This window comes from Taurulus bubalis (assembly GCF_910589615.1).
Source record: "Taurulus bubalis genome assembly, chromosome: 5".
NCBI lineage: Eukaryota > Metazoa > Chordata > Actinopteri > Perciformes > Cottidae > Taurulus > Taurulus bubalis.
Window position 1 is genome coordinate 30089717 of NC_136593.1, and position 14243 is coordinate 30103959.

The 14243-nt window shown below is 43.1% G+C and overlaps 1 protein-coding gene across 1 annotated transcript; it reads left to right on the forward strand.

Moving 5' to 3' along the window:
• The first annotated feature begins 214 nt into the window (after positions 1 to 214).
• elf3 (E74-like factor 3 (ets domain transcription factor, epithelial-specific)) lies at positions 215 to 4031 on the forward strand. The gene is made up of 9 exons (XM_079218491.1): positions 215 to 319; positions 477 to 595; positions 1178 to 1411; positions 1560 to 1661; positions 1746 to 1880; positions 1971 to 2057; positions 2134 to 2253; positions 2455 to 2650; positions 2928 to 4031. Exons 2-9 carry the CDS (start codon positions 484 to 486, stop codon positions 3031 to 3033), a joined length of 1092 nt encoding a protein of 363 aa, XP_079074617.1. The 5' UTR covers positions 215 to 319; positions 477 to 483; the 3' UTR covers positions 3034 to 4031.
• Positions 4032 to 14243: the final 10212 nt, after the last annotated feature.

Below are 14243 nucleotides of genomic sequence, written 5' to 3' on the forward strand. Positions count from 1 at the left end.
GGATGGTGGGCCGGGTTAAGCCAGTCTCTTCATTTCATGAAACCCGACTGATGAGAAGAGAATAGCAGAGCCGGTTTGTTGTGTTGATCAAGTTCTCAGGAAGGTGGGGGCGTGGCCAGCAGCAGGTGGAATTCCCCTGAACTCACCTGCGTCCATCCCCCACTGCTGCAGCGTATAAAGCTCCACACAGCAGCAGGTGCATCGCTGCCTCTGACACAGCTCACAAAGAGAGCAGGGGATCATCAAATACAAGCTGGAACTGAGGATTGTCTTTGAGCCAGATTCCTTTGCATCATATTGTGGCTCGTGCTGTAATCAGGTAAAAGACATTAGTTAACTATTTAGTGGAAATGTCAGAGAGGTCATTATGAAACAGATGGTAATTGTTGTCGTCTATCTTTTTAACCAACAACGTGTTGATGATCCATGACGTCTCTTTCCAACTGGTGTGTGAACCTGTAACTTGTGTCTCTCAGAGTCTCCATGGCGTCTCCGTGCCTCAGCAGCATCTTGACCCATGCCAACATCACCATGTACCAGACGGGTTCCCCTGAGGTCCTGCCGCCGCAGAGCAGTCCTGCAGCGTACAGCAGCGGTAAGAGGGACCCTCAGGTCTGCTTCTCACTGCTGGAAGATTCAATTGTGTGAGACCAAAGACTTGCAAGTGTCTGGTGTCTTGGCTGGGAAGCCTTTGTGAGCCTTTATCCTTCAGTCTGGGTTTCGTGGGCAGTTTCACCTGAAGACTAATCTCTACGTAAACACAGTCCTTTATTTTCAAGCCGGTGGGACTTTTAGCTCACTGAACTTTGCTTTGACCACATTTAGACGCTGTTGGCTCAATCATTTACCAGGACAATGTTTAACTCGGCATAACCGTCCAACAGGAAAACACTGCCGCCTCATAGTTGGAACATCGACAACTTTGTTTGTCTGACCTTAGAGACACACATCCAGGGTGATGATGCAGGCTGGTATCAGTCCACACCCTGGTAGCTGGGCAGGGAGACTTGCAGTTAATCTAACAAGCAATGTGTTGCACCGTCTTCGATGTATGACTCAGTATTTTCAATGAAAATATACTGTTTTACTGCCATATATATCCAGAAATGCTCAATGCTGGTCAGTGTAAAGAGGAATCCTTCCATAAACACACATCTCATAATTCCTGTGTCTGCAGGCCAGTGGTACAGGCATATCAACCCTCTCTGCTGGACAGCAGACCATGTTCTGGAGTGGATCAGCGACCACGTGGAGAGCACACAGTTTGATGCGAGCACCCTGAGCCTGGCCTACTGCGCCATGGACGGGCCCTCGCTCTGCCAGAGGAACCGGGAAGAGATCATCGAGACCTTCGGCCCGCAGCTCGGCCTCCACCTCTACCAGAGTCTGGAAGAACACAGGACCAAATTCGGTATGATTTGTAGAATTGTAAAATATATACGTGTGTGTGTGTATATAGTTTAAGTTGTTATTTGACTGCTAGACAGTCAAGGGTTGGCCTGTGTTGGAGTTCCATCCATACGTTACAGCTAACAATACCTTTCATCTTCTCGTGTCAGAGCTCATGTCCGGACCAGAGCTGAACGAGACCTGCCAGCTCCTGGACAACTTCCTGGACAACTTAAACTTCCCTTTGCTCAGCACCATTCGATTTGGCCAAGGTAGATATCGTATATGTTACAAACTAGCAGACATCAATATTGTGTGGAAACCATCGGGCTAATGCTGCAACTCACTACCAACAGCCGAAGGAGTGGTCAGAGAGAGAGAGTTTGACTACAGCGATGAGTATAACTTCACCAGTCTGACCATGGAACCCAAGACCCCCGTGGGAGACACGGAGTACCTGTCTGACAGCGAGTACAGCTCCTCCTCCAACAGTCAGTACTCCATTCTCATCACCAACTGTTCTGCCTCTCACTTTCTGAAGAGCACTGTATGTCTGAAACATGTCTCGTGTCCGTGCTCAGGTGGCACGTTCGACTCCTCAGGCCTCGACACGCAGGAGTCCGGCAGTGGAGAGTCCGACCCAGAGTTCTCCTACCCTCTGATCTCCAGTGAGTACCGAGCAGACAGACACTTGTTTCCCGTCCCGGCCGTGTTTCAGTCTCTAATGAACTGTTGTGCTGACAGAGGGACACATCAAAACAGAAAAAGGGGAGTGCCGACTAAAGCGACCACGAGGGCGACCTCCCAAGGTCAGCAGAGAGCACGCCAGCAGCGTGTTCGATCATCCCAAGAAAAACAAACACGGTAAGGCCATGTGTGGAGAAGCCATGCGTGTCATCCATCATGTAAACACTGTTCAGAAAGGCCTGCACACTGAACTGTTTCACGGATTCATATCTGTTAGATTTGCCTGCGTATGCATATACACACACACACACACACACACACACACACACACACACACACACACACATATTGAGCTGATTGTCCCTCCGTTGTCTGCAGCGCCCCGAGGAACTCACTTATGGGAATTCATCAGGGACATCCTGATCCAGCCCGAGAGGAACCAGGGCCTGATGAAGTGGGAGGACCGGCGCGAGGGCGTCTTTAAGTTCCTCAAGTCCGAGGCTGTGGCTCAGATGTGGGGCCAGAAGAAGAAGAACAGCAGCATGACGTACGAGAAGCTCAGCCGCGCCATGAGGTGAGTTCAGTAGATCTGAAAGGATTAGGTTTTTACTTTATGTGCTTCAGAATTTAAAGTATTTTCTAGAATTGTTTCGAGATGTTTTTTCTGTGATGACTCAGTGATACTTCCATTGACAGTGACTCCTTTAATCCTGTCTGGCCACTAATGGAAGAGTATTACCAGAAACCACTTTTGACATTTTAATTGACTAACGAGTGCTTTGAATGAGTGAAGGAAGGGAACTACAGACGTTGTCTTACACCTGGACTAACTGCATCTCCTCCTCTCTCAGGTATTACTATAAGAGGGAGATCTTGGAGCGAGTCGATGGCCGGAGGCTTGTTTACAAATTTGGAAAGAACTCAAGCGGCTGGAAGATTGAGGAAATTGGCATATAAGTGATCCGTCACCAAATGGGTGGAAGCCAACAAGCCAACGAGAGCAGTAGTTCAGGAACTAGAATCCATTGTGTGGCTTGTCTGGAAAAAGAAAGAATTCTTCCCATGATGTTTAAGACACTAACTTCCTCTCAGAAGGAAGGTGTTGCAGAAAATGTAAGCCATTGTTTTTGGCTCTAGTAGGTTTTATGAACCAATATTAATGTTGTGTGTGTCACTGCCGGTCTGTGTGCAGCAGCTGAAAGAGACGTCGTTTGGGATGCTTGTGAATGTCTTGTAAGCACACTGCGGCTGAAAAAGCTTTTCACGATGTACAGAATGAACTCTGGAGTTCCTTTAGTGATGCAGGACTTCCTCTTCAGTGGGTTTGGGCATTGATGACGTAATGTTATCGTTTTCTTACTTTCATATATTGCTGTTGTTATAAAGGGTGACACGTTCACCATCTATTGCTAATTTAAAATCAGTTGTGGAACTGAATGTTGAGACTCATTAGGAAAAGTATTTTTCTGATAAACTGTTAAGCACAAAAAAGTAAATAATTGATACTACTTCACATTAATACAGTAGCATTGAGCCCTGTATGCTAGTCATGTTATCTTAGGGTAGAAAGTAGTTTCTGAGAGACTATATTGCACAATTTGCATTATTCAGTCAGTTCCACACTGTTTTTGTGATCTGTTTGTGTATTAATGATTGATCTACTTTAATGTCTTCCACTTTGGATTGATATATGATATACAGTATAAATATAATATGTATGTGTGGAGTAAATCTCCATTGATAATGTCTGTTGATTATTGGCATACTGTTTTTATAGAAATACATTTTGACACGTACATGCTGTTGTGGGTTTGATCTTTAAAGCATCTTTTATAAACTGAACGCATTGAAACCACGAACACCTTCAACACTAAACTCTGGTGGGCATCAGTCAGATTACAGGAGGGGAAAACATTACAAAATAATAATGTTTCAGCATTCAGGGCCAGCTGGCAGTGGGACTGATTTGTCAGATAATATTGAATGATTATAATAAAAAACGTTCTGTACTCTAAACTGTATACATTTGACAGACATCTGGTTGATCCAGTTCCTTAAAACTTCTCAAAAATGATCATGAGGAACATAAACAGAGCGTGGCTTTGAAAACAATGATGGGCGCGATGCATCAGAGTGAGTCAGTGAAACACTACAGATTAGATGAGCGATAATGTGTCATTACAGATGCACTCACATATTCCACCCAACCGAACAATACTATAAGCAGCAGCGTCCGTTGGTTTATAGGTTGACGTCCTCTTTTATAGACTGGCCAGCGATCAAAAAGACGGATGAAAGCTGAGCCGTTCAATATTATGAATAGATTAAGTAGTAAAACCACTTCTTCATGTATAGACCGTACATGGCAAATAGTGTGTGCGAGCTCCTCAAAACTAGTAACTAGCATGCACTGGGGTACAGAATCCATGCAACAATAACATCATGAAAACAGGGTTTCATTCTCATCCATGTTGTGGAGCCGTAAGAACCTGTAACACCAGTTTACTGGAATGGTTTCAATGCCAGTGTTGCACAATGGCTCCTTTTAACTGGCACCATTGGACAGCGTTACGCAATCCAGCGCTTCCAAATGCACCATGAACACGTCTCACTCCTGTGTGAACGTCAACCGGCATGGAGAAAGCAGACGCCGTGCAGGTGCATTGTGTGTGTGTGTCACACCATGACAGCAGCATTCAAAATGCTCTCTGACAGCTGTGTGAAGACGCTCATGTTATTCTTACAACATTCCTCACAAACACTGATTTGTGTGTTTTGCACACTCGTCTGCTTCCAACCGACACCGGCAGCCTGGTTTCTGGTTTCAGCTCGGCGTGAACCGGTCCGGCCTGTTGGAGATGGCATGATAGCATCTCCATGGCTACTGTATGAGAACTTCCTTTTTATCTGATGTTCTGCAGCAATGCAGGAACTATTGTGTCTTGCAGAAAAAAGGGAAAGTTATGTTTTTCTATACATAAAAGCAATTATATTTCTAAGGCTATTGAAAGTCAGAAAAATGTCCTAACCTCATATTCTCCCCCTCTAGTTCCAGGGTCCTTACACGTTGTTCATTCTGGTCACATGACATCTATTCTTCTGTCCATCCAGGAGAGGGATCCTCCTCTGTTGCTCTATGAAGGTTCTCCCTGTTTTCCCTGTGAAAGGGTTTTTACTCTCTTTATTGGGGAGTGTTCCTGATCCGATGTGAGGTCCCGGGACAGGATGTTATGCTACAGACTGTAAAGCCCTCAGAGGAGAATTTTAATTCTAATAGAATGGTCCGTTTCTCCTCTGTGGACTGGAAACATGACTCAATCTGGTCTTTCTTCTTAAATCTTCATTTGAATGTCTGGAGATAGAAAGCAGTGTGCTGGTCCAAACCTCCAGACAAAGCTAATGCTGCTTCATTCTTTAGAAACTATGAAGTGACTGGATGACTGACACTAGACTACCATGTCAATGCTGCTTCAAGTCAGTAACCTCAGACATGTATCTTGCTGTATCATTTGAGGAAGGAACTAAATAAACTGGTTGTGTCACTGGAACCAGATCCTCTGGGGTCCTGATGCTGCCGGCTGAGAGCCAGAGCTGTCTGCCTGTAGCTGTCAGTCCTTGTGATTCACGTTTCCTCCTCTTTGTTTGTTTCTATAACGCAGTGTGAAGCACACATGAAACATAACAATGGACCGACAGCTAAAGACACTGGCACCCTAAACTAGAGCCGTGCTCTGAGGGACTGAATCAGAGACAAACAGTTCTAAACTTTAGAGTCTAAACTTTAGTCTAAACTTTAGTCTAAACTTTAGAGTCTAAACTTTAGAGTCTAAACTTTAGAGTCTAAACTTTAGTCTAAACTTTAGAGTCTAAACTTTAGTCTAAACTTTAGAGTCTAAACTTTAGTCTAAACTTTAGTCTAAACTTTAGAGTCTAAACTTTAGTCTAAACTTTAGTCTAAACTATGTTCGTCTCCCAGCTGAGAGCGACGGTCCTTTAGTTGACCGTTCCTCTTCCACTCAGAGATAATCAAACTAAATTGAGAACGATCCCAACAGCAACACACCTGATGTGATGATCACTCACTGCCATTGTTTAGTCTATCAATTAACTAAGCACGGTCACACACACACACACACACACACACACACACACACGCACACACACACACACACACACACGCGCACACACACACACACACGCACACACACACACACCTACACACGCGCGCACACACACACACGCGCACACACACACACACACGCACACACACACACACCTACACACGCGCGCACACACACACACGCGCACACACACACACACCTACACACGCGCGCACACACACACACACACGCACACACACACACACACACGCGCACACACACACACACACGCACACACACACACCTACACACGCGCGCACACACACACACGCGCACACACACGCGCACGCGCACACACACACACACACACGCGCACACACACACGCACACACACCTACACACACACACACACACACACACCTACACACACACACACACACACACACGCACACACACACACACCTACACACACACACACACCTACACACACACACACACACACACACGCACACACACCTACACACACACACACACACACACACCTACACACACACACACACACACACACACGCACACACACACACACCTACACACACACACACACCTACACACACACGCACACACACACACACGCACACACACACACACACACACACCTACACACACACACACCTACACACACACACGCACACACACACACACACACACTCATAGCCCTGCTCTCCTCCCACTTGGTCAACATACCTGTCTGGCAGGTGGGTTGGCCTGCAGCCAGAATGTGTGTGCAGCACGTAGCTTACTGGAAACTTCATGATCCGTGCCAGAAGAAATACAACAGAAGGAAGGAGGGGTGGATTTTTACTGCGATGATCTCAGAGCATTGTCACTGGATAAACAGAGTCATTTCCCCAGTTACTTATTAAACTAACCTTATACTTTCAGTTTGTGGCCCACACTTACCCCCCTATGTTGAATGAAACCGAAGAGCAGCCATGCACTACTTCATTCTGTTAAACTAGTTAATGTACTTAATGCCTGCTCAGGGTTGTATAGAATAACTGTTATATCATGACAGGAAACATAAAGTTACTAATACTACTACTTATATCTTCATAAGTATTGTTTTTAATGGTAAAAGTTAACTTTTAGGAAACATTTCAGACAGCTTGCGGTTGTTGCCATCATCTCATCCAGTAGTGGGATTGTAGTTCAAATAGAGGACATGTTTAGCAATATGTCTTGATGAATATACTAAGTTTTGCTGTCTCATATCATCATGAACGTTTATGGTCCCAGACCTGACAATCAGACCTTGAAGCTCCAAACCGTTTCTGATTAGGGAACAGGGATCACAGGAGTTCACCAGGCAGCAACACCACATCATTATTTACTTTATTATTAATACATGACCTCGTCCATTAACATGACACGCCTGAGTGAAGCCAGATTGTCATCAGCAATGGTGGTTGTTGAAAAGGAAGAAAACAAATGACACGATCCAACACTATTTAATGACCTCGTTGTTTTGTTTGAGACCAGGAGAAACCAGCGGACATGACTTCCTGTGTGTTTAGTGTTGATGTTTCTTCTTCTGAATGAGGGATGTTTTAATAGATGCATAGAGGCCCCTGTTTATCATGTCTACTTGTACATAGAGGCCCCTGTTTATCATGTCTACTTGTACATAGAGGCCCCTGTTTATCATGTCTACTTGTGCATAGAGGCCCCTGTTTATCATGTCTACTTGTACATAGAGGCCCCTGTTTATCATGTCTACTTGTACATAGAGGCCCCTGTTTATCATGTCTACTTGTACATGGAGGCCCCTGTTTATCATGTCTACTTGTGCATAGAGGCCCCTGTTTATCATGTCTACTTGTACATAGAGGCCCCTGTTTATCATGTCTACTTGTACATAGAGGCCCCTGTTTATCATGTCTACTTGTACATAGAGGCCCCTGTTTATCATGTCTACTTGTACATAGAGGCCCCTGTTTATCATGTCTACTTGTGCATAGAGGCCCCTGTTTATCATGTCTACTTGTACATAGAGGCCCCTGTTTATCATGTCTACTTGTACATAGAGGCCCCTGTTTATCATGTCTACTTGTGCATAGAGGCCCCTGTTTATCATGTCTACTTGTGCATAGAGGCCCCTGTTTATCATGTCTACTGTACATAGAGGCCCCTGTTTATCATGTCTACTTGTACATAGAGGCCCCTGTTTATCATGTCTACTTGTGCATAGAGGCCCCTGTTTATCATGTCTACTTGTACATAGAGGCCCCTGTTTATCATGTCTACTTGTACATAGAGGCCCCTGTTTATTATGTCTACTTGTGCATAGAGGCCCCTGTTTATCATGTCTACTTGTACATAGAGGCCCCTGTTTATCATGTCTACTTGTGCATATTATCCCCTGCCATAGGTCTGCCTGTCTGTCTCTGAGTGAAGGCCAGACATTGCAATCAGATTGCTTCAAAACAAAACCTGGAGCCACCTTTGCCCATGTGTTAATCCAGATTTGTCACGGTCAGTCTTTGATGGAAGTTAAATGTAACGTTTAGTGTTGGCAGTAAAAGTTATAAAAACCAAGCATCACATACTTCCTGGCATGAGCCTCAAATAGTAGCATGATAGCCAAGGAGTGGCTTCTGTACTATCAGTTAAATGACTTTCTGCCTGGAAACATCGTAAACTGACAGGAAGGGGGAATGGTTCTGTGCCAGAACATTTGGTGGAACTGTGAGAGAACAGTACCACTAGGAACCACTAGCCTAGTGGTAGCTATCATTATTACAATGTCTTTACAAGTTAAAGGTCAAGCCAAAGAAGTAATACTGAATGTATGACATTATATTAAAGAAACTTCACTGGATATATTATGCATGTGTATTAATGTAGAACACTGAATGTATGCATTACAGAAAAGAAGTAACACTGGATGTATTATGCATGTATATTAATGTAGAACACTGAATGTATTAGACGAGTTTAGCAGATATAAGTATTTGAAGTGAGGTAGAAAGTCAGGTAACGATCAGTGAAGCAGAAAGGACACGCTCAGGAGCGTGAGGTGCAATAAAGAGGGGGAAGTAGAATGAAACAACATGTAAGGACCGTCTGAAGATGGACGACTTTAGACCACGGTAGTCTGGACGATGGGATGTATTTAAGGCCCTGTTCCGCAGAATATTCTTTATCGTACTTCATAGTGTGTTCAATCTGTAATCATGTATGTTTGCTATACTTTTTACATAAACCAATTTTATTATAACTGGAACCATCGATTCGGCTCGATTTTGTTGACGGGCCTCTTGACCATCAGAGACCCCACAGAACCCGTCATGAGGCAAAGTACTCCACGGGCCAAAGCTGCTCATTCAAATGGACATTTACAACAATATGTCTGCAAAGGCCTATTCATCAGTTAAATCTACAATATATGTCAGTGAACGTGTGCGACTAAAACTAACTAACAAATAAATACAATGAAGATTCATGTACCTTCCTACTTTATTTAGAAAATGTGATTCTATTATTAAGATTTCAATCTAGATGTGTTACATCTTCTCCATTAACATCAAAGACAATACAAAAAAGACAATACAAAATATTCAGTCTGCATTCTTAAACATTGCATTGAACATGGTTGTAAATATAAATGTCTATAAAAACTATCTTTTTGTCTTGAAATAAGTACAAACTAATTATCTAGAAAGTAAAAATGCCCTGAAGGCAGCACAATACTGTGTGTGTTGCTAGCCTGAAACTCTCTTGACCAGAACACTAAAAAAGAGACTTTTCAATCATATTGGGATTTTTATTGTTAAATAAAGGTTAACAAAAACAATAATTAGTCATAGGCCTCATTAAGGCTGCTTAACATCAATGGGTGAATGATGACAAGTAGTGTTAAAGAGCTTTGAGTGGTCTGAAAACTAGAAAAGATCTACAGTCCATTTACCATTTCATCCAAAATCAGAGCATTGATTTACAGCAAACACCTACTAGTACCTCTAGTAGTAGTAGTAGTAGTAGTAGTAGTAGTAGTAGTAGTAGTAGTAGTAGTAGTAGTAGTAGTAGTAGAGGTACTAGTACCTCTAGTCCTGAGCCAGACTTGGTCTTATTCAGGTCATAGGATGCACTTTAGTAGCAGTAGACTAGCTCACATGTTCCCAGACCATGGATGTAACCGCTGTGACTATCCTCAAGCAGTTGTACTTCACATGTCGCGGGTGTGTCCTAAACTTGGACAGTTCTGGTGCTTTGTTTTTAATATCTTAACTCTAGTTTTAGGGATCAAGCTACAACCATGCCCTCTTCTGGCAATCTTTGGAATCCCTGCCAAACCCATCTTATATAGTACCAAAGCTTTTCCTCTTCTGGCTCGTGGCAGAATACTTCTTGTTGGAAGTCTCCAGGTCCACCATCTCAGTCTGCCTGGCTTAAGGATGTCATGGTTTTCCTGAGTCTTGAAAAAAAATAAATGCACTTAGAGGCTGTAATGACCATTTCATGAGGAAGTGTCAGCTTTTCATTTCCTATTTCCAAGACCTGTCATGTTGCCCAATGACTGAGGAGCGTTGGGTTCTGTCCTTCATCTGATTCACTGCAACAATCTACGTACTTCCAACTCTGTGAACACATGTAAAGGCCGTGTGTGTGGGTGAGTGTGTGTTCATTATTTTTCCTATACATTTCCCTTATTTTCTATTTTTTTACTATTATTATTATTTGTATTTCCTCTCATTGTTTTCTTTACGTTGTCTGTTTGCTCTACTTTCCTGTCACTTTCTTCATTACTATTGCAAACAGATCAACACACACAACAAATGAAAATACTTGTTGCCTGATCCCTGTACATCATATTGTGCATATTCTCCAATAAAGTAAAAAAATTAAATGAAAAAAGTACTTACCTACCCAAGTTCAGCAGCATCGCTAGAGCCTTTAGAATCCATTGTGTTTTCCAGTCCATAAGTCACATTTATAGTCACCTACAGGCATCTATTTACAAAGAAATGTTCAGGCGGAAATAACATCCTTATACTTTAGTGTGTTCAAACTCATATAACTCAGTGTCAGCAGCACTGAAAGTCATTCTGACTATTGAGGGAAAACAGCTTCAGAGTGCTACCTTTCAAAAGAGACCAGGACCATGCATTTACTCCAAATAGTTCAAGTATAGCTTGCACTTTACTTTGGGTATACCTGGACAGGAATGCTAAGAGGTTAAAAGAAAAAAAAGGAAGTATTACTATGACAATGTACTGGTTGAGTGTAATTATTTCCTCAAAAACACCAAGCTAATTATGAATAACTTGTGACTCACCTTCACTACATGATATCACTAACTAAGCTAACAGAACATGTTTTTTTGTTTGTGTAATAAAGACACAAATCTAACTTCATAGATGTGGAGCTTGCTGCTGCCGTATGGTTCACTTTGCAGCGGCATCAGAGACGCATCCAGTATTCACAAATGGTAAGATGATGCTGATATGGATTTTAAACATTGATCACAGAGCTTAAATTAACACTATCAAATAATTGATGAAATTGCTTGTGCATGTCTTGTGTTTACATGGTTGAATTTATTAGCCTTTAGGGTGTTCTGCATTAAATCTCCTCGTGTTCAGCCTAAAAAGCCTACTTGGTTATAGGTTTTGGTTCAAATACATTTGCTGGCAGAAAGCCCTGCAGGCAAACATCTCCCATGTGCTTTCCTTACAAAACAGGAATGCAACATTACTTAAAACAATTTAAACAGATGTGATTTTTTTTTTTTTATCTTCACAGGCTTTCATCTAAAATAGTAGTCAGAGATCCTCTCAACATTCTAGGTTTAGGCCTAAATGACATGACGCCGCCGCTGCTCCACGTATTAAATATAATCTAACCCAAGGGTGGGCAATTATTTTTTCCATGGGGCCACATGAGAAACAGAAAATATTTGTGGAGGGCCAGGCCAAAAGGCCCTCCACAAATATATTATGCATATATTTCTTTATAAAAGCATTATATAGCATTGTGTTGACAAGCTGGTAAGAGTACTGCATGTTACGATTAAGCAACGAAAAAAAGAGGTTGCCTTACAAAAAATGTGCTAATTGGTGCCTTTACATGCCAGCATTTCTAGTCTAACCACTTCATTTGATTTTTTCCAGTTCTTTTTTCTTGTTCAGTGTGAGAAATCTAGTCTCTGTTGGGCTTTCACAAGTGCATCAAAGTCAGGTTGAATGTCTGAGGTGGAGATGCGAAGCACAGCTGACAGATGTTCATCAGTGAGAGAGGATCTGTACCTGGATTTGGTAAACTTCATGACTGAGAATGTCTGCTCACATATGTAGGTGGATCCAAAGAGAACCAACATCTTCTGAGCATGTCTCCTCATGTTTGGAAAGTTCTCCTCCTTGAGAGAAGAGTAAAAATCTCGCAGTGATGCTGACTTAAAGTGCTCTGCCAGTACCGCATCAGACTGCAGGTCAATGAGTTCCAGCTGAACATCACTGGGTGCATAACCCACACTGCAGATAAAGGGAGAGGAAATCATGTGCATTTCATCCTCGATCATTCTGAGATCTTCAAATCGCCTTGAAAACTCACCATGCAGTGCTCCTAGCTTGGATGAGTACCTGCGGAGGTGATCAGCCGATGCGGTGACTTCTTTCAGGGTTTGCATGTGAGTGTGATTGTTGCTGTCCAGTTGGCTTGAAAGAAACTGCAACTTTCTCATGAAAGCCTTCACCAGACTGTGCATTTCATGAACAAAAAGGCCCTTGCCTTGCAGTTTGGTGTTCAGTTCATTCATCAGTGCAGTCACATCAACAGCAAATGCAAAATCGGCCATCCAGTCCTCATCTGAGAGCTCTGGGATGTCCTTGCCTTTCTTCTTGCAGAACTCTCGAATCTCCACTTTCAGCTCCCATACTCCTTTTAGCATTTTGCCCAGGCTGAGCCATCTGACAGCTGTGTGGTAGCCAATGTCACTATGTTCAGTCTCATGCTCCTCCAAAAGTGAAACAAACTGTCTGTGATTCAGTGCTCGTGCCCTGATGAAGTTAACTATTTTAGTTACAACATCAATAACATGGTTCTATTTTAGCACTGACTTGCACAACACATGCTGATGTATAATACAATGCAAAAATACCAATTTCTGATCTGGGTCGATTTCAGTCACTTTATCTTGCATACGTTTCAAAAGTCCGACATTTTTCCAGGTCAGACTTGGACAGCCGTCCGTTGTGACGCCTACCAGTCTGTCCCATTTCAGACCCAGCGTGTCCATGCTTGCAACTACCTCCGTGAAAAGATCGCTCCCTGTCGTTGTCCCTTTCATTGATCGCAGTGCTGCCAGCTCCTCCGTAATCTTGAAGTCCTTTATCCCACGGACGAATACGAGTAACTGGGCCGTGTCACGGACATCGCAGCTCTCGTCCAAAGCCAAGGAGAAAAAGTCAAAACGTACCACTTCACATTGCAGCTGAAGCTCCAGATTCACCGCAATGTCCTCGATCCTTCTTGTCACGGTTCGCCTGGCTAGCGGGACTTGCTCAAATGCTTCTTGTTTTTCCAGGGCATATTAGAGCTGCAGAGTCCACCAAGCACTCTTTGACAAACTCGCCCTCCAAGAATGGCTTACTGTTTTTAGCGATTTTGTGGGATATCACAAAGCTGGTCTTGGTTGCCGCATCCCTGGCTGTGTAAAGCTTGGTAAAAAAGCCTTGCTGCTTTGCTAGCTTTGCTAGCTTAGCTAGCAAAGCTTCCGATGCCGCCGCCTTTTCAGCGTCAGTCAAGTTTTTGTATTTCTCCGCGTGCTTCGTCTCGTAATGCCGACTCAAATTGTAATCCTTAAACACGGCGATATGCTCTCCGCAAACTAAACACACGGCTTTACCTCCGACTTCAATAAATAATTAGCAGTCAATTTTTTGTTGAAAACCCTGCAGGCGTCTACCTTTCTTTTTTAGCATGAGTGGACATTTTTTAGGGCTAAAGTCGTCTCGCGAGTTGTGACTGCTCGTACACTCAATTCAATCATGCACAACTATTTGATTTACG

Coding starts and splice junctions, on each gene's coding strand:
- elf3 (XM_079218491.1), top strand. CDS start 484: ATGGCGTCTCCGTGCCTCAGCAGCATCTTGACCCATGCCAACATCACC. Junction 1,412..1,559: donor AGAACACAGGACCAAATTCG/GTATGATTTGTA, acceptor TTCTCGTGTCAG/AGCTCATGTCCGGACCAGAG. Junction 1,662..1,745: donor CACCATTCGATTTGGCCAAG/GTAGATATCGTA, acceptor CACTACCAACAG/CCGAAGGAGTGGTCAGAGAG.